The sequence below is a fragment of the Bombina bombina genome, chromosome 3 (assembly GCF_027579735.1).
Source record: "Bombina bombina isolate aBomBom1 chromosome 3, aBomBom1.pri, whole genome shotgun sequence".
NCBI classification, from domain to species: domain Eukaryota; kingdom Metazoa; phylum Chordata; class Amphibia; order Anura; family Bombinatoridae; genus Bombina; species Bombina bombina.
Genome location: NC_069501.1, coordinates 156,485,499 through 156,510,460, shown reverse-complemented (window position 1 = coordinate 156,510,460; position 24,962 = coordinate 156,485,499). Strand labels below are relative to the sequence as shown.

At 39.8% G+C, this 24,962-nt stretch overlaps 1 protein-coding gene across 1 annotated transcript in view; it reads right to left on the bottom strand.

Moving 5' to 3' along the window:
- LOC128652994 (stomatin-like) overlaps window positions 1-187 on the bottom strand; it is a 126,655-nt gene extending 126,468 nt beyond the window's left edge. The window contains exon 1 of the mRNA XM_053706020.1: window positions 65-187. Coding sequence (XP_053561995.1) covers window positions 65-140 — 76 coding nt within the window. The 5' untranslated portion in view covers window positions 141-187. The remainder of the gene's footprint in view (window positions 1-64) is intronic.
- Between the last annotated feature and the right edge of the window lie 24,775 nt (window positions 188-24,962).

The following is a 24,962-nucleotide window of genomic DNA, read 5'->3' as shown; positions in this document are numbered from 1 at the left end:
TTTTTTAGTAAATACAATTATAGGGTAAATGTAAGCCCTATCTTAATAGAGCTTTTAGTGTTACCTGATTGATGCTCCAAGCTTCGGGAATTCTCTCCTGTCTTTATTGTCCTGTCTTGGTCATAGATTGATTCTTCCATTTCAGGCTGTATTTTATTTGAACTAAAGGATTGAACACATGTCAGGGTCTGTGCATGTGCCTCACCGTGCATACAGGCAGATTTTACTACCTACAGTTAACTCACAGATGCTACCACTCAACGTTTGTAGAGAACAGAATGCAAACTATTACTATCTCTTGCACATCAGCACATGCCCCTGTGAACTGAGCACCTCGTTGCCAAGCAGACATGTGTGTATTAATTAAAAGGTGTGTAATATAATCTTTCAACATGATTTTTTAAACACAGGTGGATAACACAACAGAAGATTGTGTTTCATGGATCTCCACTCTGAAGACACTAATTACTGGGTAGATTAAAATGTCCACATTAAAGGGATACTAAATCCAAAAAAAATCTTTAAGGATTCAGATAGAGTATACAATTTTAAGCAAGTTTCTTATTTACTCCTATTATCATGTTCTTTGTTCTCTTGCTATCTTTATTTAAAAAGCAGGAATGTAAAGAATATGAGCCTGCCCATCTTTGGTGAAGAATCCTGGATTACGCTTGCTTATTGGTTGGCCTGAATGTAGTCACCAATAAGCGAGCACTATCCAGGGTGCTGAACCTAAAATGTGTCGGCTCCTAAGCTTTACAATCCTGCTTTTTAAAATAAAGATAGCAAGAGAGCAAAGAAAAATTGATAATAGGAGGTAAATTAGAAGTTGTTAAAAATGACATGCCCTATCTGAATCATGAAATAAAAAAATTGGGTTTAGTATCCCTTTAAAGTTATCACCAAAAAATATAGTTAACTATCATGTGTATCTTTTCTGAACACAGAAATATGCCACCTGAAAGTTTGGATGTTGTTGATTCTTGGTGGTGACAGCTGACTGCAAAATTAGCATTATTTATAAAATAGAGTGGGAGAAGACTTCAAAATAATTTAGCTTTATTTACTTTTATCCAGGATTTATACAAAATTCCTCAAACTCAAACAGATGTTTTACAATAGGAAAATGATAGTTTTCATGTAAAATAAGCATGACCCTAACATGAAGTAGATGTGCTTTGGATTCAGACAAACGAAAATGTTTTAGATTTTCCATATTCGTTTGCACTCACCAAAAATAAAACACAAGCGTCCCGTTAACAAAAAAACAAAGCAACAAATGCACGCAACAAAAAAATGTAGATGGTTTATTCATGTGGTTAAAATGTAATATTCTAAATGTGGAAAAGGCAATGAGGCCCATTTATCAAGCTCCGAACGGAGCTTGTAGGGCCCGTGTTTCTGGCGAGTCTTCAGACTCGCCAGAAAGAAACACCAGTTATGAAGCAGCTGGTCTAAAGACCGGTGCTCCATAACCCTGTCCGTCTGCTCTGATGAGGCGGACAAGAATTGCCGGAAATCAATCCGATCGAGTACGATCGGGTTGATTGACATCTCCCTGCTGGCGGCGATTGGCTGCGAGTCAGCAGGGGGCGGCGTTGCACCAGCAGCTCTTGTGAGCTGCTGGTGCAATGTTTAATGCGGAGAGCGTATTGCTCTCCGCATTCAGCGAGGTCTTGCGGACCTGATCCGCACTGTCGGATCAGGTCCGCAAGACCTTTAATAAATAGGCCCCAATGTCTTTGTCAGTTAAAGTGATGGTAAATCCAAGCGTATAACAAATGCTAGGATTTACCATCAATAAAAATTAAGTGGAGTTTAAGTCATCATATATGTAAAAAAGGTACTAAGCTCACCCTGAATGTGCCGTTGCAACATCACTAAACTCAGCGGCACCGGCCGACCCAACAGCACATCACTCTCCTTCAATGATGTGACATTTGCACCTCTAAACCAATAGCCATGTGTGTCAACTGACTGTTCTGTATGCATGCACGGCTGTTGGTGTAGAGGTGTAAGTGTCACCTCATTGGTAGAAGAGTGATGTGCTGTGGGCGGCCGGAGCTGATGAGTTTAGCGATGTGCAACGACACACTCAGGGTGAGTTTAGCACCCTTTTTTACATATATGATCACTTAAACTCCACTTGATTTTTAGTGATGGTAAATCCTAGCTTTTGTTCTCTTGGTATTCATTGTTAAAGAGTAATCCTAGGTGAGCTCAGGAGCGTGCGTGTATCTTAAATCACCTGGCAGCAGCATTGTTTATAGCAATGTTATACATAGCTACAATCACTGCTGCCATAGACTGCTTTAGACATGTACACACTTCTATCAGCCTACCTAGAGTTAGTCTTTAACAAAGAATACCAAGAAAACAAAGCAAATTTGATATTAAACATAATTTGGACAGTTGTTAAAAAATGCTTGTTCTGTCTGAATCATGAAAGTATAATTTTGACTTTACTGTCCCTATATACAAATAACATCTATTGTAAAAAAATGTCCTTCATACTGAGCAAGAAGTCCCAGTCTGGTTGCTCCTTTTTCCCTTAGGGAGAATAAAAATACTTATAGGAGAGAAGCACACTCACAGGAACGAACAACCAGCTCAATCCCATTGTTAGCCTATTCTATGGCGATTTACCACCTGGGTGCAGCTTCTTTTAGCCCCAGTAATGCTTTTCACAGAGAAGAACTTTCCTGTAGTATCTCAGTCTGATCCCGCCTATTACGGTCAGTCCAGCGCCGAAATACCAGGCAATTCCTCTTCTGAACAAGGAACACGAGCAACCCCAAACAATCAGTTCGGCCTTAATTGGGCCACGTGAGTGAGGTGTTGCACACTGAGCAATGAGTGAGTTACCCGGTGGTAAATTGCCATAGAACAGGCTAACAATGGTATTGAGACAGTTGTTTGTTCTGTGAGTGTGCTTCTCTCTATATGTATTTAGTCTCCCTATGGGAAAAAGGGGCAAACAGAAGTGGGACTCCTTGCTCAGTGTGCTTAGAGGAATATGGCTACACTTCACTGACTGAGGCCCAATTAAGGCCGAAACGATCGTCTGGGGTTGCTGTGTTCCTTGTTCAGAGAGGGAGCTAGCCAGAGGAGAGATGGATCCTCCTTTTTTAATTTGTGAATACAATATAGATATCATGGGCAAACTATGCATCTCTCAGACTATGTGGGAGATATCGATCCATTTTGCTCTGAACCAATCAGACTTATTTTTGCCATTGGCGTACTATGTGTGCGGTCTGCTTTATACTACAAGCTAACCGTAGTATGCACTGAAAGATAGCAGAGTATAATAACGGTTTACGTTGTCTTGAATTTATATGCTGTTTTCGCCACGGGCATCCTATCCAATTAGCTCACTCCAATTTGTGTATACTGACACTAACGAATAAATAAACAGTGTTTAAATATTTATAATATCGCTAAGACATCCAAGATATTTAAAGGGATACTAAACCCCCCAAAAATAATTTCATTATTCAGATAGAGCATGCAATTTTAAAGCAACTTTCTAATAACTCCTATTGTCAATTTTTCTTTTTTCTCTTGCTATCTTTATTGAAAAAGGAAGGCATCTAAGCTAAGGAGCCAGCCAAGGTTTAAGACCCTGGACAGCATGTATCTATCAATCAGCAAGGGACAACCCAGGTTGTAAACCAAAAATGGACTAGCTTCTAAACTTACATTCTTGCTTTTCAAATAAAGATAGCAAGAGAATGAAGAAAAATTGATCATAGGAGTAAATTAGAAAGTTGCTTAAAGGGACAGTCTACACCAAAATTTTTATTGTTTTAAAAAGATAGATAATCCCTTTTATTACCCATTCCCCAGTTTTGCATAACCAACACAGTTATATTAATATATGTTTTACCTCTGTGATTACCTTGTATCTAAGCCTCTGCAGACTGCCCCCTTATCTCAGTGCTTTTGACAGACATGCAGTTTAGCCAATCAGTGCAGACTCCTGAATGACTCCACGAGAGTGAGCACAATGTTATATATATGGTTTACATGAACTAGTACTGTCTAACTGTGAAAAACTTTCAAAATGCTCTGAGCTAAGAGGCGGGTTTTCAACGGTTTAGAAACCAGTTTGAGCCTAGCTAGGTTTAGCTTTTCAAAAATACCACCAAGGGAACAAAGCAAATTTAAGGATAAAAGTAAATTGGAGAGTTGTTTAAAATTGCATGCCCTATCTGAATCATGCAAGTTTATTTTGACTTGACTGTCCCTTTAAAATTGCATGCTCTCTGCCCCGAGTACATAAAATAGCATGCCCTATCTGAATCATGCAAGTTTAATTTTGACTTGACTGTCCCTTTAAAATTGCATGCTCTATCTGAATCATGCAAGTTTAATTTTGACTTGACTGTCCCTTTAAAATTGCTATGCTCTATCTGAATCACGAAAGAAAAAAATGCCCCTATCTGAATCATGCAAGTTTAATTTTGACTTGACTGTCCCTTTAAAATTGCATGCCCTATCTGAATCACGAAAGAAAAAAAATGGGTTCACTGTCCCTTTAAGTTTAAGACTCCTCTAATACTTATTAGCCAAATACCATACTATAGTTGCATACTTATATAAAATGTTTCCAATTGTCATAGGTCATATCACTGTGAACCACCTGAGAGTACTTGAAGACGATTTGATACGTATTTGCTACAAATCTCATATGTTGCTTTACATTCTTTAACTAACAGTAGCAGATACTTAATTCAGCCTGCTATAAACAACTTCAGACCGCTATATTGAACATAGGGTTATCGAACCTGATCATTATACAGTGACTGGCTTATTATGACATTCCATCCCATATACACGCTTATGTTCTAAAACTAATTTGAGACAACTGCCTCCTTCTGATATTCCAATAAGGCTATTTATGCATAAAGCGAGAGCTTACTCTATATGATGTCACAATAGTAATAATAAAGTTTTCACCACATAAAGTGAATGTAAATTTTTGATGCTAAAGTGCCCAGTTTTTAAAACTTTGATTAAAACAGGGGCACTTTAATTCATCAATATTTTCATTTCACTCCTGTTGTTAAAATAAACTTACTTTTTAATCTTCACAGCAGCTCCAGCTTCCTCCACCTGTTTCAAAGCCTCTTCCTGGGTCTAAAATGAGGTATCTGGCTTCCTCCAATCACAGCAGTGAATCAGACACTGAATCCCCCGGGGGGGAATCTGTGATTGGAGGATGACCTATCAATCATTTCTGACATCAGAAAATGGCTTTGTGAGACCGGAGGTAAGCAGCAGCTGCTGTGAAGTTTAAAGGTAAGTTTTTTGTCACAACAGGAGTGAAATGTAAATTTTGATGAATTAAAGTGCCCCTGTTTTTATCAAGTTTTAAAAACCGGGCACATTTAGCATCAAAATTTACATTCACTTTAATAGTGTCCTGTTCGGCATTGTTCTAATTACACTTTACCCCATACCAGTTATTAATATAAAATTTATGCGCAAGTGTATTATTAGAATATGATTTACCCCTTTATCATTATAGCAAGTATACTATTTGTAGTACTTGTTCATTCTGGTGCTATTTATCTTGTTTTTCACTTTTTCCTTTTACTGTTCTTTACCATTTTTAATATATTTTTAAAAGCGCCAGAACGCAGTGAAACGCGTCAGTTGATGTAGGCACCTGTTCCGTTTAGTACCTACACTCCTCTCGGCTGTGTCCTACAATGTATAAGTATTTAACACTGTTTCAATAAATGTGAAGTTTTACTACAACTTTTATACTGAGCCAAGATTGTTGCCTTACCTTGATTTATGTGCGCCCAGCTTCTGGATATTTTGCTCTTTGCTATTTATGTGGAGGATACCATGCACCCTTAGTGTCTCTGGCGCTGTATACATTACAGCAGGTGAAACAACGGCTGTTTATCCGGAAGTGTGCAGCACTTACAGTGAGTGACGCGTTTACTTCTTTCTATGTCACACACAGAGACAGACACACACTGTACCTGTCTGTGTGTGTCTCTGTCTGTTACACTCTCTTTGACTATCAGAAAGAGGCACATACATAGAGAGTACAGACATTCTGACAGTCATGTACACACAGGGAGAGAATAATCCCCCCTGCATACCAGTAACAGACTGTCATACACAGAACAGCTATTAACACCTTCCCTTCCATAATCCCTTGGTGCTAATCTAGTGTAGTGAGTAATATCACCAGCACTCAAAGGTTAATGAACCAATAATTATTAACTAGAGTAGTATACATAAATAATAGTTGATATATAGTGACAATATACGCTGATTGACTCTTTCCTATTCTTATGCTTTAATTTCCAATGTAAAAACAAGTTTAAAATATAAAGCTTAGCCATTCTAACTGAATTTCACTAATTATGTAATGACTGATACCCCCACAATCATATACAAGACAACTTGTGTAATAGCTAGCAAGTTCAGTTGTACTTATTTTAGTGATTTCCCATTGTTCATCTGCAATCCCAGATAACAGCTTTTCCCCTACAAAATAAATATAAAAATGAATGATTAAAACAAATGCTGGGCTCCTCCATGTGTAATATCCCACACAACCAGTACTTCATGTTTCTATTACAAATCCAAGGTTCTAATGAGTATCCCAACATTCACACATAGAAAAAGACTATCTTAAAATATCTGGCTGATATAAAGCAGCCTCTAATCAGGATTCCAGCTTTATACAAAAAAACGTATTCCTTCTAACTCCTTGCCACATTGGTTGTTTATTTCATGTTAAGCAGCGACAGATAACAACACAGTTGCAGAAATAAAAAACAGATTTACTAATGAATGATTTGAGCCTCCCGTATTTTCAGCTTCCTCAACTCTTCGTAACATGTGATCACTGCTGTCACGTGGAGTGCCGTGATGTCAGAGGGTCCTTTAGAGGGATTGGGAACTAGCTGCTACCGAGGTGTTTGCAGTTGTCAGCTACAGTTAGTTACTGGCTCTGCTGAGTGTGATGTCTGAGGGCTGAACTTGGCTGTCACAGACATGCAACCGACTGTAGCTGGTTATTTGTGTGACCATGTTAAAGAGGCAGAATGAGACGGACTAGGACCATTTATGTGGGAAACCTAGACCCCAATGTGAAGGAGGAGATACTATACGAGTTATTACTGCAGGTGATGAGGGAAATTAATTTCTTGGGGGCTACTGAGCCTGGAAGAAAAATAACGAGGAAGAGAGAACAGTGTGCTGGGGCAAAAAAAAGCTGTTGGGTGAGGAGAGAGTAGGGTGATGATGGCGTGCTTGTAGGGCAAAGCTTATTTTATGTACTCGGGGCAGAGAGCCTGGTTTAAAGTGTATTGAGAAGAAGTAAAGGTTTATGGGGTGTTTAGGGAGCAGCTATCACGTTGGTGGGATGGTAGGTGAGAAAAGAGTTTAATGGAGTTCAGTGGGAATGCGTGGTTTATGTGGTTCTCTGGGAAAAGGAAAGGGTGATAAGATAAAGTGCTGTGGGAGAGATTGTGGTGTTGTGGGGAGGAGATCAGGGTAAGTAGAGAGTTGGGTGCTGTGAAAAAAAAGATCAGGGAAGATGGGTAGGTACTAGGGGATAGGGTGGGGTGCTATAGGGAATAATAGCAGGGGTGGTGTCTTACCTGGAGAGACAAGAACGAGAGGGGGTTTGCTGGGGAGGAGAGAGAGCCGGTGGTTATGGGTTGCTGAGTGGGGTAGAGAGAGCAGGGTGGTGACAGGTTGCTGGTCAAGTACAGAGTATAGTATTCTTTATGGGTGACTGGGGGATGCAGAGCGAGCAGGGTGTTTAAGTACTTACTGGGGGATACAGATAGAGCAGTGTGGTGACAGGTTGCTGGGGGAGAATGAGCAGTGTGGTGAGGAGTTGCTGGGTGGGTAGAGAGAGAGCAGGGTGGTGAGGGGTTGCTGGGTGGGTAGAGAGAGAGCAGGGTGGTGAGGGGTTGCTGGGCGGGCAGAGAGAGAGCAGTGTGGTGAGGGGTTGCTGGGCGGGCAGAGAGAGAGCAGTGTGGTGAGCGGGTTGCTGGGCGGGCAGAGAGAGTGCAGTGTGGTGAGGGTTGCTGGCGGGCAGAGAAGAGGGAGCAGGGTGGTGAGGGGTTGCTGGGCGGGCAGAGAAAGAGAGAGCAGGGTGGTGAGGGGTTTGCTGGGCGGGCAGAGAAGAGAGAGCAGGGTGGTGTAGGGGTTTGCCGGGCGGGCAGGGAAGAGAGAGCAGGGTGGTGAGGGGTAGCCGGGCGGGGCAGCGAAGAGAGAGCAGGGTGGTGAGGGGTTGCCGGGCGGGCAGGGAAGAGAGAGCAGGGTGGGTGAGGGGTTGCTGGGCGGGTAGATAAAAGAGAGCAGGGTGGTGAGGGGTTGCTGGGCGGGCAGAGAAGAGGGAAGCAGGGTGGTGAGGGAGTTGCTGGGGCGGGCAGAGAAGAGAGAGCAGGGTGTTGAGGGGTTGTGCCTGGGCGGGCAGAGAAGAGAAGAGCAGGGTGGTGAGGGGGTTGCTGGGCGGGCAGAGAAGAGAGAGCAGGTGTTGAGGGGTTGCTGGGCGGTGCAGAGAAGAGAGAGCAGGGTGTTGAGGGGTTGCTGGGCAGGCAGAGAAGAGAGCAGGGTGGTGAGGGGTTGCTGGGAGGGCAAGAGAGAGCAGGTTAGTGATTTGTCGACCGGGGGGGGGGAGAGTTCAGGTTGTTGACGGGTCACCCGGGCGGGCAGAGAGAGAACAGGGTGGTGAGGGGTTACCGGGGCTGAGAAAGCAGGGTAGTGTTTTGACGCCGGGGGGGGGGGAAGAGTTCAGGTGTTGACCGGTCACTGGGCAGCAGAGAGAGAGCAGGGCGGTGTGGGTTACCTGGGGCTGAGCAACAGCAGGGGTAGTGATTTGTCGCCAGGGGGGAGAGAGTTTCAGGGTGTTGACGGGTCACCAGGGTGAGAAGACTACAGGGTAGTAAAGGGTCGCCAGTGGGGGGAGAGAGCAGGGTGAGACGGGGTCGAATGGGGGGGGAGAGAGCAGGGTGGGTACGGGTCGCCAGGGGGGGAGAGAGCAGGGCTGTGGACGGGTCGCCAGGTTGGGGGAGAGAGCAGGGTGGTTACGGGTCGCCAGGTTGGGGAAGAGAGCAGGGTTGGTGACGGGTCGCCAGGGGGAGAGAGAGCAGGGTGGTGACCGGGTCGCAACGGGGGGGAGAGAGCAGGGTGGTGACGGGAGATAGGGTGGTAAAGGATTGCTGTGGCAACTTTGGGAGGGAGTATGGTTTTATGGTGCTTAAGAGTTACTTGGGGGAAAAGAAAGGTGAACAGGTGCTGGAGATAGCAGGTCACCTATCCCAAATAAAGGACCCGTCCTCTCATGCTTAGTGTATCCTGAGTAAAAGTACAAGAACAATGATTCCCACTTCCAGTCCTCAAGACCTACTAGCAGGAGATAGTTTAAGGCTATCAGATAGATGTGCAGCACAAGTGTCAGTAAGCAACTGCTTGGTAATTCTGGTTGGCTACTCTGTTGTCATCAGCTATAATCCTGAAAGTCTGGCCTGCTTAGTGAGCCCTGAAGAGCGTGAAACTCTGTCATAGAGCAATGAATCCAGGAGAATCAATTATGTGAAAGTAGTCTGCCACCTAATTATAGACTAGAAGTGAGGTCCATCATTCGCTGATACCTCTATAAAAAGCCATCACAAAGTGAATGTCAAAATTAAGCATTGCATGAATTATTTTAAATTTACCTTTGTGTTTTAAAATGTTAAATAATTTTACCACATACAAAAAAAAAATCCTAATTGTGCATGCGTAGTCATGGTGATTATACAGCCAAAGGCTTAGTTGTATTTTTTACACGTTAAGATTTTGTGTTGCTTTGATGGGTATACTCCTTATAAACATGCTTTGTCACAGTAATCACTATTTATATATGTCAATGATTCAGATAACAGGTTATAGTCAGTCATATTGCCAGTTTACATACAGTACTTATAATTTAATATTATTCTTCAGCACTTTTTAACCTGTTTTTTGTAACATTTTAAGTATTTGTTGTCTTACATTAAAGGGATATGAAACAGTACTCCTTTAGTAACTACAAATATGGTAAATTAAAGTAAACATAAAAAGAAAAAAATGAGCACTTAGAAATCTCCTCAGTAACTTAAAGGGACAGTCTACCATAGAATTAATATTGTTTTAAAAGATAGCTAATCCCTTTATTACCCTTTTCCCAGTTTGCATAACCAACACAGTCTATATTAATATACTTTTACCTCTGTGATTACCTTGTATCTAGGAACCTTCTTCCAGCCCCTTGATCACATGACTGTGACTGTTTATTGTCTATTGTCTTGCAGTTAGCATTGTTTTGTGCTAAATCCTTAAATAACCCGCTGTGCCTGAACACAGTGTTATCTATATGGCCCACATGTACTTTTCTGTCTCTTTGTGTTGAAAAGAGATTTAAAAAAGCATGTGATAAGAGGCAGCCCTCAAAGGCTTAGAAATTAGCATATGAGCCTACCCCTATGTTTAGTTTAAGCCAAGAAAAAAAAGCAAATTTGATGATAAAAGTAAATTGGAAAGTTGATTAAATTAAAAGTCCTATCTGAATATTGAAAGTTTAATTTATACTAGGACTGTCCCTTTAAGTTGCATATTGTCTATGTATTTCCTATTTCTCTAGTATTCACTGAATTGTAAACATGCCAATGTATCTTTAGAAGATTTATATCAAGCTAGATTTGCTTTCCTAAAAAAATGGAGACAGGGCAATACTGGTGTATAGAGAATAGATTTATATACATTAGATATATGTGAGTGCAATATGAGAGTGGCAAACCAAGCAATCTTGGAATTATAAATGTATAGTCTCTTACTTGAAATGCAAAAGTTAATGCTTTGCAAGAAATTATAAAAAATGTATCAAAGTATATCCCAATTCTGTCCCGTGTCTCTGGACTAGCTGGAGTGTCAGTTCTAGTCAGGTAAAATGTGCGCCAATCTGGTCCCAGTGTTTCTGCAGATACTGCTGCCCTCTACAATGGGGTCTCCCATGTACCAAGTGGAACTTATCGACAAGAAAAAAGTGTAGCTTACACTTGACAAACTCTTTCCAGAGAAAGACAAAACATGTAGACCTCTACAGGCCACATACTAAACTCCTAGTCCAGCTGTCTTTTGAAGGATGCTCTGTGAGAAGTTAACTGCCAGACTAAGCGGGAATGTTTTTATTACTTTTTATCCTATGAGTGTCTGTCTGTGTTGCGCGAATATATTTCCAGTCTATATTATTTTGTTTTAGTCACAGTTGCACTCTCCACTTCTTTGCCTCCTTGTGGAGCTGTGACAGGAAGTAAAGGACAATGCACAAATGAAATTTAAAAAAAAAGAAATAAAACTAAAATCCTTTTAAAATGATGAATAATACATATTGAAATGATTTCTATTAAGTATAACCTTAGTTTTTTTTATTACAACAGTGTATCAAACGTTTTAAATATCCCTTTAAGTACTGGCCAGATGAATAGTCAAAATATATGTGTGTGCAGGTATTTCATTAAATGGGTTGTTGACATTTTAATCAAAGAATTGATAGCGCTACAAGATTCATTACATAGGCAAGACTAGAAGTTTTGTACTTTGTGGGTCATATCTGTTAGCTCTGTCAGCAAAAGTTTTATGTCAATAGTCAAACTTCCTGATGTTGTGATTTGCAGAAATTATCTGTAAGAAAATTGATAATTTAAAGGAGCATGGTCTTTATAAGTAAGAGGATTCTTTGCCCATTATTAAAGGTAAGCATGTTTTTTTTTTCTTTTTCTTTCAAGTGAATGTCTACTTTACTCCAAATTATATGAGGCACTGGTTTTGCGCCAGGGATACCCTATTAGTACTGGAAAAGGGAGGAATGCTGAGAAGTCAGATCATTTTTATTGAAAAGGTATACTAAAACACAGCAATGAGTATATATCAGGCAATACTTAGCTTTAAGTACGTTAATGGCTCATTAATTGAAAAGTTGGCATACACTGAGAGAAAGATCACTTTGTCTCACACAGAAGGAACGTCATCTTGTACCGGTAACAAAACACCTTTGTTAGAAGATGTTTCAGCAAGGTCTCCTCTCCAAAGTCTTGCACACAACCCATCAGCATATAGAATCAGTTCACTCGGACCAATTATACCCTTTAAACACGCAGTGATGCCCCCCTCCTGCACAATGTCTAGTAAACTGTATTAGTCACAATAAGTATTAGTAAAAAAAACATGCTCTAATTATCTTTTGGGTCCACAAGGAGCTTCATTTTCTGCCAGACCTAGCCTGCAAAAAGATAATTTTTTTTTATTATGAAAGCAAAAGAAAAATATAGCTTTAATATCTGCTGATAGTTTAACTGTTTTAATTATTTGTGTGTGCAATCATGAAAAGTTTCAATCCATTATACTTTTCAAATCTGCAGCGTGTAGTGCTGCCTATGGAATAAGTGTCTTCTCATTTATTGGGCATGCTGTGTATAACCAATCCTAAAACTTCATTATGTTAATAAGGCATGGCCAAGTGCTCACAAGATTTGATAATACAGTGGCTTTCTTATTGCTCATGCGATGACCTATATCATAATGAGTGCATTGCAGATTATTTTGATTCTGCTGTATTGCTACAAGCACAATGAACATATGTGATACCTACTGGCTACATCCACCTGAAGAATAAGCGACATTAGAGATGTAGCACTCCAGAAGTAGTATTTATTTAAAATAGTTCTCAGACGTTACGGCGTCTGATTGTAAATTCCCAAGTTTTAGATAATGAATAAGGCACTGATTCCAGAACAGAAGTTTATACACTCTTTTTGCTCACTAAATGTCAAATAGACCAATGTTCAAATGAGTAAACTGCACATTAAAGGGACAGTCTACACAGAATTTTTATTGTTTTAAAAGATAGATAATCCCTTTATTACCCATTTCCCAGTTTTGCATAACCAACACAGTTATATTAATATACTTTTATCCTCTGTGATTATCCTTGTATCTAAGCCTCTGCAAACTGCCCCCTTTTTTCAGGTCTTTTGACAGACTTGCAGTCTAGCCAATCAGTGCCTGCCTCCCAGATAACTTCTCGTGCACGAGCACAGTGTTATCTATATGAAATACGTGAACTAACACCCTCTAGTGGTTAAAAACTGTTAAAATGCAATCTGAATGAGTTGGGGCTTCAATATCTAAGAAATTAGCATATGAACCTCCTAGGTTAAGCTATTCAACTAAGATTACCAAGAGAACAAAGCAAATTGGTGATAAAAGTAAATTGGAATTTGTTAAAATTACATGCTCTATCTGAATCATGAAAGTTTATTTTGGCCTAGACTGTCCCTTTAAATGTCTTTATATACTATATGACTCCTCAATATATATATATATATATATATATATATATTATACTCTATAGTTATATATATATATGTCACAAAAAGACCTTTCAATAAGGTGAAGATAGTGCCATAAGAAGCTGGACTTACCGTGTCCGGTCGTATGCGAGTCCGGCTTCAACCTAGCGACTGAACATGTCCAATATCCATGGAGGACCCCTTGTGATCCTATGTTCACCGTGCTGTTTGGTGGCGTTCCACGTTGTCCGTGAGCTGGCCCGGAAACATCAGGACATAGATCACGCCCTCCTCAGATGCGTGCAGCTTACTCCTACTCCATAGGCTGGTGGTATTGGTCGTCACACTATCTCTTGCCTGTGGTCCCAATCCGGAAAGGAAGAGGGGGAGGAGGCACTCTATTTGTTGAATACAGATGCCTACATCCGTGCTCACTAAAAACAGGAATCCTTGTTAGCAGGGTAAAAAGTAGAAACAGGAGCACCTGTTCAAGTAGCATTTTATTAACAACAATATCGCTACAATATAAAAAGCATCAAATCTCATGCTGAATGTTGCATATATCAGCGTGGTACAATTTAACAGTGCTCTTCTGTATACTGACAATGGGAGGAAGAGAATGTAACCGCTGACGCGTTTCGGCATCCCAGCCGTAGTCCTAGCTGAATAAAACAATTAAACAAGCGCCCTTTTTCAAGGGCTTTCTTACCTTCCATTGGCCATCTGATTGAACCAATCAATTGGCTAAGTAAGATACACTGCACCTGCTTTTCTATAGACGGTAGCACCAAAAGGATTACACAGTCGTTATGTTCAACACACATAGAACTAGTGTTACTCATCATCATAATAAATTGCAGCTAAAAGTGTATATAATTAATTTTTATTACTATCCTCAGTATATGCTAGTTAGATCATGAAATTACCACTGCCTAAAAGACCCTAGTGCCCCAACCCTTGATGTGGGAACGGAGGGGGATGTACCCTGAAAAAAACTTTTTTAGATATAATATCCCATAAATAAACAGGGTGTGCCCTCTGTGTCTTTATATAATTCTAAGTCCAACGCTTCTATGTAGTATATGTCCTTCTGTGGTATGTATTTCCTAGCTCACATCTATATACTTAAGCTGCATACTGGTATTGTATATACGGTACCTATGCTGCCCCTATGCTCACACCTAAATATGTGAAATACGTACTGATTAGTGTGTATAGTGGACCTATGTTACTATAGCTTAAACCTGGTAAGCGTGGGTTTGTCAATATAGGTTCAAAAAATGGTCCCGGTGCGTTTATGTATGCTCTATATTCCACTGAAAGTGGCTACAATTGTACCATTCCACACATAAATTGTGTGTAGAGTGGTGAAAGATAATGGCTAGTAAATCATTCCCCGCCATAACATAAACACATCAAGAGGAGTATAGATCTAGACACCATAAGTAATACACCTATAGTGAGTGACCTTAAAATGTTTACTGCCAATAATTTAATAGATCATAAGTCGAATTTAAACCTGAAGGTGTTCTGGTCTTTAGTTTGAAGATCCAGAACACCTCCTGCTTGCCTAAGGCTCTTTCTCTGTCTCCTCCTCTTGAGGGTGTAATAATAGGCAATGAAACTCTCTGTGTTTTTATCATGTGTCTGTACAAAATGTTTGTTTCAGAGGGGGTACTTGATTTCCCTATTCTGATAGTAGAGAGATGTTCTCTGATGCGAGATCGTAACCTCCCTAGTGGTTAGACCTATGTTAGACCCCCTCCTACGCCAATCTGTTTATGGGTTGGTGGGAGGAGGACCATATATTTGGAGAAAGGGATCCACACAGAATATTGCTTTTTATTGACTATCTTCTGTTTGTGTGGAAAGGGGACACAACTGATGTACCTATCTTCATCGACTATTTGAATGGAACGAAAGAGGGCATTGAGTTCACTTTTGAGCATAACAAGAATACCATAAACTACCTTGATGTCACCTTAGTAGGTATACCAGCTAAGAAACTATCTTCCACTATCTATCGAAAGCCCATAACAGGGAACACACTGCTGCACGCAAAAAGCTGTCACCCCCGTAATGTGTTCAAAGCTGTAGCGAAGGGACAGTTATATACGGGTAAAGAGAAACTGTACACCTAAAGAGCAGTATGTGAAGGAGAGTTAAGGAACTGGAAAGCATACTCAGGGGCTATGGGCCCAGGAATTATCAGCAAAGCCAGGGAATCCGTGAAAAATCTAGATAGGGGAAGGGTTTGTTATTACCAAAGTATGAAGCAGTGGGCATGAAAGTAACCCTTCAAGAAGGGTCCCCTCTTCATAACAGATTATTCAGAAGAATATGCAGAAGTCTGCAATATTCTCAGGAGACATTTCAAAATGCTTTCAGCAGATGATGGTCTAGTAGATCTATCTAGCAAGGTTGCCCATTTTCAATAAAAAAATATAAAACCATTGGCAATATGGTATCACCAACTAGTCAGGGGGATCAGCTTGGCTCACAGTTAAAGGGATGCATAGATGCAACTTCAGAGACTGTGTGGGCCTGTGAAAAAGTAATATGTGGGTGGGACGTTTAAATCCACCACAACAGAGGCAACAGTTTTGACATTAACTCCTGTATTAACTGTAGGTCCAAGTTCGTATTCTATTTGATTACCTGTGAAACGTGTGAGATACAGTACATAGGTCTAACCACTAGAAGGTACGATCTCGCATCAGAGAACATCTCTCTACTATCAGTAATAGGGAAATCAAGTACCCCTCTGGTACAACATTTGTACAGACACATGATAAAAAACAGAGTTTTAAATGGACAAGCTATTGAAAAGGTTCTTACCACCCTCGAGAGGAGGAGACAGAGAAAGAGCCTTAGGCAAGCAGGAGGTGTGTTCCTGGATCTTCAAACTTAAAGACCAGAACACCTTTCAGGTTTAAATTTGTCTTATGATCTAATATATTATTGGCAGATAACAATTTAAGGTCACTCACTATAGGTGTATTACTTATGGTGATCTAGATATATCCTTCTTGATGTGTTTTATGTTATGGCAGGAATGATTTACTAGCCATTATCTTTCACCACTCTACACACAATTTATGTGTGGAATGGTACAATTGTAACCACTTTCAGTGGAATATAGAACATACGTAAACGCACCAGGACATTTTTTGAACCTATACTGACAAATCCACGCTTACCAGGTTAAGCTATAGTAACATAGGGTCCACTATACACACTATCAGTACGTATTTCACATATTTAGGTGTGAGCATAGGGGCAGCATAGGTATTGTATATACAATACCAGTATGCAGCTTAAGTATATAGATGTGAGCTAGGAAATACCACAAAAGGACATATACTAAATAGAAGCGTTGAATTAGAAATATATAAAGACACAGAGTGCACACCCTGTTTTATTTATGGAATAGATATATATAAAAAGTTTTTTCAGGGTACATCCCCCTCTGTTCCCACATCAAGGTTTTGGGCACTAGGGTCTTTTAGGCAGTGGGTAATGTCATGATCTAACTAGCATATACTGAGGATAGTAGTTAATCAAAATTAATTATATACACTTTTAGCTGCAATTTATTATGATGATGAGTAACACTAGTCTCTATGTGTCTTGAACATAACGACTTTTGTGTAATCCTTTTGGTGCTACCGTCTGTAGAAAAGCAGGTGCAGTGCATCTTACTTAGCCAATTTGATTGGTCAATCAGATGGCCAATGGGAGGTAAGAAAGCCCTTGAAAAAGGGCGCTTGTTTTAATTGTTCAGCTACGACTACGGCTGGGAAGCTGAGAACGCGTCAGCGGTTACATTCTCTTCCTCCCATTGGTCAGCCATCTGACTGCTGTCAGTATACAGAAGAGCATTGTGTAAATTGTACACGCTGATATATGCAACATTCAGCATGATTTGAAGCTTTTTATATTGTAGCGATATTGTTGTTAATAAAACGCTACTTTGAACATCCACCAGTGCATCCTGTTTCTTCTACTTTTTACCCCACTGATTCCAGAAGCCATGCAGAGGCTGCAGATTTGGTAAGTTGTATATCATTACGTAGAAACTATTCATGCACTTAAAAAACATTCTTATGTATGCTTTCTAATCAGCAGTGCAATGAATTCATTGTTTTTATTAACTTTCATGTCCCTTTTTAAATACTTAAACACTTTGCTCCAAATGGGACGTCAGTACTATGTCACACAGTACTTTGCCCAGTATACTGTGTTGACGTAGTACCTATGTCCAACGCAGAGGTTCATGTTGTGCTCCCTTTACCATATGAAGCCAGATCGCCGGTCATTACATCATTACAGAGAGTGACACTGTCACTCTCTGTAGCGATCTGTTGGTGCTGAAGGGGGGGGGGGGGGCTGGTAGGTGGCCCAACACAGAAAGAGGTCTGGGTTCCCTACACTACAGAAAAATATCGGTTGGAGAGGGAGTAGGACCTTACACTACAGAATTGATAGGGGTGAGGGGATCCCTACACTACAGAAAAAGATATATAATTAATAAATATAAAAAAAGACCTTGGTGGGTAAAAGTGGGGAGGGTAAGAGAGTTGGGGGGGGGGGGAATCAGGAAGTAAGAGGGTGAGGTAGGACCCCTAATAACAGAAATTTTTTATATATATATTTGAAAAAAACCCTAAACTGGTATACTGGCAGACTGTATGCCAGTACCTAGATTGTGGGTGACCAGTGTGGGAGGGTAGGAGCTGCTTTGGAAGGGATCAGGTGGTTGTAGGGCAATTTCTAACAATAAAGAAAAATTAAACCTTGCAAGCTGACTAACCTCTTTGCTGACTGAATTTTCAAAATGTGTGCAGCTTCAATAAGCAGCAATCAAATGACCAAAGAGCAAAGCCATGCATGTCTATTATTTTCTGAAGAAAGGAGATCCTAGAGAAGATTTTACAACCATTTGTCTTACACTGATCAGCCATATATAAAACCTAGTATCCCCCTTGTGCTGCTAAAACAGCTTTTGATACATTGAGGCATAGACTCCACAAGACCTCTGAACGTGTCCTGTGGTATCTAGCACAAGACATTAGCAGGCAGATCCTTTAAGTCCTGCAAGTTGCAAGGTGGGACCTCCTTGGATCCGATTTGGTTGTTCCAGCACATCCCACAGATGCTCAATCTCAGTTTGAGATCTTGTGAATTTGGGAGTCAACACCTTGAACTCTTTGTTATGTTCCTCAAACCATTCCTGAACAATTTTTGCAGTGTGGCAGGGTGCATTATCCTGCTGAAGGAGGCCACTTGCCATCAGGGAACACCATTTCCATGAAGGGGTGTAAGTGGCTGCAAAAATCTCTAGGTAGGTGGTACGTGTCAAAGTAGCATCCACATTTATGCCAGAACCTAAGGTTTCCAAGCAGAACATTAGCTAGAGCATAACACTGCCTCCACCAGCCTGCCTTCTTCCCATAGTGCATCCTTCTGCCATCTCTTCCCCAGGTAAACGACGCACCAGCCATTCACCTGATCTAAAAGAAAATGTGATTCATCAGACCAGGCAACCTTCTTCCATTTCTGACTTTCACCGTCCACATTAAAGCGCTTTCAGTGGTGGATAGGGGTCATCATGGGCACTCTGACTCGTCAGCAGCTATGCACCCCTATACACAACAAACTGATGCACTATGTATTCTGACACCTTCTGTTATAGTCAGCATTAAAAGTGTTCAGCAATTTAAGCTACAGTAGGTCATCTTTATAATCAGACCAGATGGACTAGCCTTTCGTTTCCCACATGCATCAATGAGCCTTGGGTGTCCATGACCCTGATGCCGGTTTACCGTTTGTCCTTCCTAGCACCACACTTTTGGTAGGTACTAACACACAACATACTGGAAACACTCCACAAGACTTGCCATTTTAGATATGATCTGACCCAGTTGTCTAGCCATCACTATTTGGCCCTTGTCAAAGTCACTCAGATTTTTTTCATTTGCACATTTTTCCTGCTTCCAAACATGAGATTCAAGGACTAACTCTTCACTTGCTGCCTAATATATACCACCCCTTGACAGGTGCCATTGTAACAATATAATCAATGTTATTTACTTTACCTCTCTGGTTTTAATGTTGTGGCTGATCAGTGTATGAGTGCAGTAGTTGGTGTGTAAATAATTTCACTGAAAACCCAAGTGTGTGTTTTTTTTTTTTTTTAAATGATTGTATTTGGGAGCCAAATAGTGGCCTTAAATATACCAAAATGGGCCTAGATTCACTAGTTTTCAAACCTGTCCTCCTGCCAACTCACCCCCCCCCCCCAGGCAAGTTTTTCAGGATTACCTTGGGTGAGAGCAGGTAAAATAACCATGTTTTCTATGCTTCTTCCCTTGCTCCTTGTAGAATTTGCATTCTTATTTAAAATGCGCGTAATTTAGACTTCTTGATTCTTTTATGTCAGCCTGCCTAAAAAACAAAACAAAGAAAAGAAAAATATCAGAAGCAATTACATTTTTAAGTGCCCTATGTTTTAGCATTGTTTGATGTTATATTCCTGCATTTGAATAGGATAAGTTTTTGTATATATTTGGTTATACATACAATGAACTTTCTTGCAGGCTGGGCCTTTAACCAAAGTAACTATTCCAAAAGACAAAGAAGGCAATTTTAAGTCATTTGGATTTGTCTGTTTTAAACACCACGGAATCTGTGCCTTATGCCATAGCTTTGTTGAACGACATCCGACTATAGGAAGACCCATTAAACTTCAGTATCGATTTGGTAAGTTTAGTAGCCACTTGTGAGGATCAAACTTCAATCTAACAAATTAGAGTAAGGGCAATACAGTAAAGAATGCTAAGCATAAACCTTTCCTAGAATTATGTTAAAATAGGCTTAAAGGGACATGAAAACCCACGTTTTCTTTCATGAATCAGACAGATCATACATTTTTAAACAACTTTCAGTTTACTTCTGTTATCAAATTTGCATCATTCTCTTAGTAGTTATTGCATGCTTAAATCCAGGGTGGGTGAGTTATGATAAAACAAGGGGGTGAGGGATGAGGAATCGGGGAAGGAGACAATAGATTTGAGAGTAGAAGAAAAAAAGCTTGTCAAAAGATAAAAACGTGATACGTGGAAAGAAGCGGATGATGCTTACTGGGGGGATAGAAGAGGTATTGGAAGGATAAAGGAAGCAAGATATTGTTTAGATGAAGGATCACACCCTTTAAAAACTTCACTGCCGTTCTGGACTTTAACCCAGTCAAATATCTGAGTAAAAAACAATTTATAGAGGCCCAAATGTTTCGAGGAATGTCTGTAAATGAACTGACATTTTTATAGGCAGTTTTTAGAGAATATATTTGCAAGAAAACATTTGTGAATCATTTGGAATTACCTGGATTTCTGCATTGATTGCTCATAAAATGTGGTGCAGATCTTCATCTAAGCCACAATAAGAGACAAACACTATCTGACTAAACTAATAACTCACAAACTGTTGTCTTTTAAAATATTTTATTTTAGACATTGAGTAATCATTGATAGTGCAGGCTGTAGGGAAATAGGAAGTTTGGATTGCACAGGTGACCTGCCTCTTGAATAAAGGCACTCAAAGCCTGGTACTGACAAATCAGTTCTTATAAATAAGGTTTGGTTTAGTGTGAACCATGCCCAACAACTTTCACAGGACCTTAGAAGACACGATATAGAGATTCATGAGGTTGGAAAACGTTACAAAAGCATTGTTACAGAAATGGATGTTGATAAATCCATAGGAAGACAAATTGTCTACAAATAAGAAAATGTATTACTGTTGATAGTCCTCCTTCGGAGTTGGCATTCTGCAAAGCTCACTCCAAGAGCAAAACAGGCAATCCTGAAAGGTGAGAGAGAGCACAAGGGAACTGCAAAAGACCTTCAGAAAAACTCTGCAAACAACTTTGTTCATGTGTCCACTATCAGAAAAACAATGAACAGAATATTGTTCATGGAAGGACACCACAAAAGGAAACAACCTGCTGTCTAATGAAAAAAATATTGTGGCATGTCTGTTTGCCCCCAAGACCACCTGGATGTTCCATAACACTTTTGGGAAAATATGCTTTGGACAGATGAAACAAAACTTTGTCCAACAATGCACAATGTTATGTGTGGATGAAAAAGGGCAACTGCACACCACACCAAAAACCTCATCCCAACTGTGAAGCATGGAAGGAGCATCATGGTTTCGGGCTGCTTTGTTGGACACTTTGCAATCCATTGAGGTAACAATGAACTGAAGTGTGTCAAACACATTTTATAAGAGAATGCCCAGGGCAGCAGTCCATGACCTTAAGTTAATGAGAGGTTGGGTAATGCAACAAGACAATGACCTAAAGAATGTTAAAAATGATTTGTGTTGTGGAATGGAAAGTCTTGACTTTAATCCATTTGAGATGCTGTGACATGACGTGAAGAGCGCTGTGGCTATCAAATCAACCAGAAATATTGATGAACTGAAATACATTTGCAGGGAGTAATGGTCTAAAATGTAACCTCAATGTTGTTCAGGTCCTTATTAGCAGCTACAGGAAACATTTGGTTTAACTTGTTGCAGATAAGAGGATCTACAAGTTACTAAATTCAAGGAGCCTATTTATCAAAGCGTCAACTGAAAATACGCTGGAATTGTATTGGTCATCGCCAATTTATCTGCCGTACTTATCAAAGCATCAAGATCTTCAAATGTTGAAATTTGTGACGTAAAATACGATCCCGTAATGTCAATCCAACGCAGATCGATGCGAGATGAAAACAGTGGTATTTGAGCAGAATTGTGTTCATTCGCCCTTCTAATCGACACTATTCGAAGCTCTCACGAAGTTATCAAAAATTCTACATTCACACTTGAGTCTTTTCCCGTCTTTCTGCGTACCTATTTTTTAATCCGCCACCCTTGAGGTCGCAGATGCCATAGAACTCAATGGGGAGTCTGAAAACACAGAAAGCTTATGTTCGATTGCGCAAGAGAATGAAGCATAGGATATAATAAAAGTAAATTAGAAACTTTATTAAATTTGGATACCTTTTCCAAATCATGATGTCAATCTATTCCTGAGCACAGTCCTGCTGGGACGACTGATAGGTTCCCCAGCTTGCCTCTATTGCACCTGGGGGTGCGCTGCGTTCTGTAAGTCTGACCAATAATTGTGCACTTTGCATATCCAAACTGTACTAGGCTATGGATATTCGTCTCATGTCACTCACAGGAATAGGATTTCTGTTTGCTGCTGCTGTTTTTCCATCTGAGGCATCTCCCCCTGTGAGCATTCAGTGAGCTGGACTACTGCTAATTGATCCAGTCTGCGTTATTGGCACTTTTGGGTGCTCTACGTTTGTGAGTATCATTCTACTCCATATTGTTTCTCTAGTGTATAGACCATTACCTAGGCCATGTTGGCGCCTCTGTGTCCTCTCCTTTTTTCTAAATGAAAAAAATATGACTTCTAGAAATACAAATACACATTAATTTATGTGAAGGAATCCTATAAACAAGTCAATATAAAAATAACTTTCTATGAGATATTGTTTGTTGAGGTATATAATCAATCTATTTCTTGGACATTAACAGATGAAAAATAAAAGATTAGCTTTAGAGAAATGTGCTTGTTCCATGGAGAGTAATGAAATGGTAAAAAATAAAGTTGGGAAAACCCGAATAACCCACGATATCGATGACAGTTAGTTAATACCAGTCGATGCTCTTCGCACCATACTGGAAGCACTTGTTTTGACGGCGATCGTATTCCAGATCCGCGGCAGTGATGTCTCACCGAGCGTATTGACGCTGGCGAATGCAACGTAGTTGACGCTTTGATAAATAGGCCCAAAGGCTTTACTTTCATTTTCCAGCCTGCAACCTGTGAAGGATTACTCAATGTCTCCAAAACAAATTTTCACAAATGCAAGTGTTTTTGTGGTATCAGTTTAGATTGTGTGTTGTCTATACTTAGATGAAGATAAGACCACATTTTTTTCCACTGCAATGTACAGGGTTATAAAATGTGACGGCTATCTCTATGCCTCCCTATCCACCACTGTGTGGAACTTTTAGTTTAAATATTATGGTCTTGAAGGATTATAACTTCATTTGCCATTTTAGAAATACATGTGCATCTATTATTAAAGGTGTAGATCAGGGGTCATCAATTGATGACCCCTGGGGGAAGATCTTCCACTATTATTATAGGTATCAGTCTTTAAATAGTTTTGGGGACTTTGATATATTTCAAGAGACTTAAGAGTTCCTCTTTTTAGTCATACAGCTACCCACCCAAAATTTATTACAGCTTATTCTTGCAATACTGTTACATTTCCAAGTAAATAGTCATATTGTTTTTATACAGTCCAACATGAAATATGAGGCTTTAGTGGATTTATTTTTATTCAAGGACACAGGATTATCCACATTTTGCCATGCAATACATTTGTCATGTCATAATCTATACAGAAGACAGCATCCCATCCTGTACTAATTATAAAAAAACGAGTTACAAGCATAATTCGTTTCCAATCAGAGTGGGCAAAGAGGCTATATCAAGATCCCTGGTTCCAACACCATGCACTCCTAGTCAAAATTCATCCTCACTTGTTTCCACCACCTTCAAGTTGCAAGAAGGCAGTAACACATCATTCTATTGTCTGTAGATGCTTGCACGGTATTTAGATGGATGTGTGTTTGTGTGTGTATATAGATTAGAATATTGCCTCATGAAGTCTTAACAATTTGTGTATGTTTTCTTAAGTTGTTTTTTCTTTTTTTTTTCTTTTAAGAAGTTTCTTTTACTTCAGAATCGCAGAGTGACCACAGTGCTTCGATAATGCATTTGTCCCTATTCCTCTTGGCTATGGGTAAGTAATGTAAGTACGAAAATAGTTAATTGTACTGGTAGTCTTGAAGGTAGAGAACAACTGAGATCTTTATGACAAAAGTACCTCAGCTTAGGTAATTTGTTGACCTGAAATAGCTATTAATATACTTTTTTTACTAGAGCAAGTGAAATCAACAGTGCAGTACACGAACACCTTTAAAAAACAAATATAATTGTTTTTGGTTCTTTTTAAAATAAACTAATTGCATAATTAAATATGTTGTGAAATCATTTGTGCTGCATGCATGTAAGACTAATGAAATATAATAATAATATAGTGTTCTCACAGTGTACTTTCATCTTCACAAATTGTACATTAAAGCAATTTAATTAGGTATAAAACAAATTCCAAAGCCATGTCAAAAGACATAAAAAAAATACTTTGTTTAAACTAATATAGATCTTGACCGTGTCCACTTTAAGGTAGAAGGTGCTGTCTTTTTGTTGCCCTCTTTCAAGGAACGTATTGCTTGGTACAAATGGTGACTGGATCTGGTTAATTTACCTTTGCTGAAGCAGAGAGCACAATGTAAACTTTTCAAGTATGAATGCAAGAACAGAGAAAGCCAACAACTGGTGGTGTGCGCATTAAGTCATGCATGGTGTGCACACAACAATCAGCAAATTGCTACTGGGAGCTATGTATGAGTATGTATCTTTAGAACTACAAATTATATTCACTAATTGGTTTAATCAGGAGAAACACACAT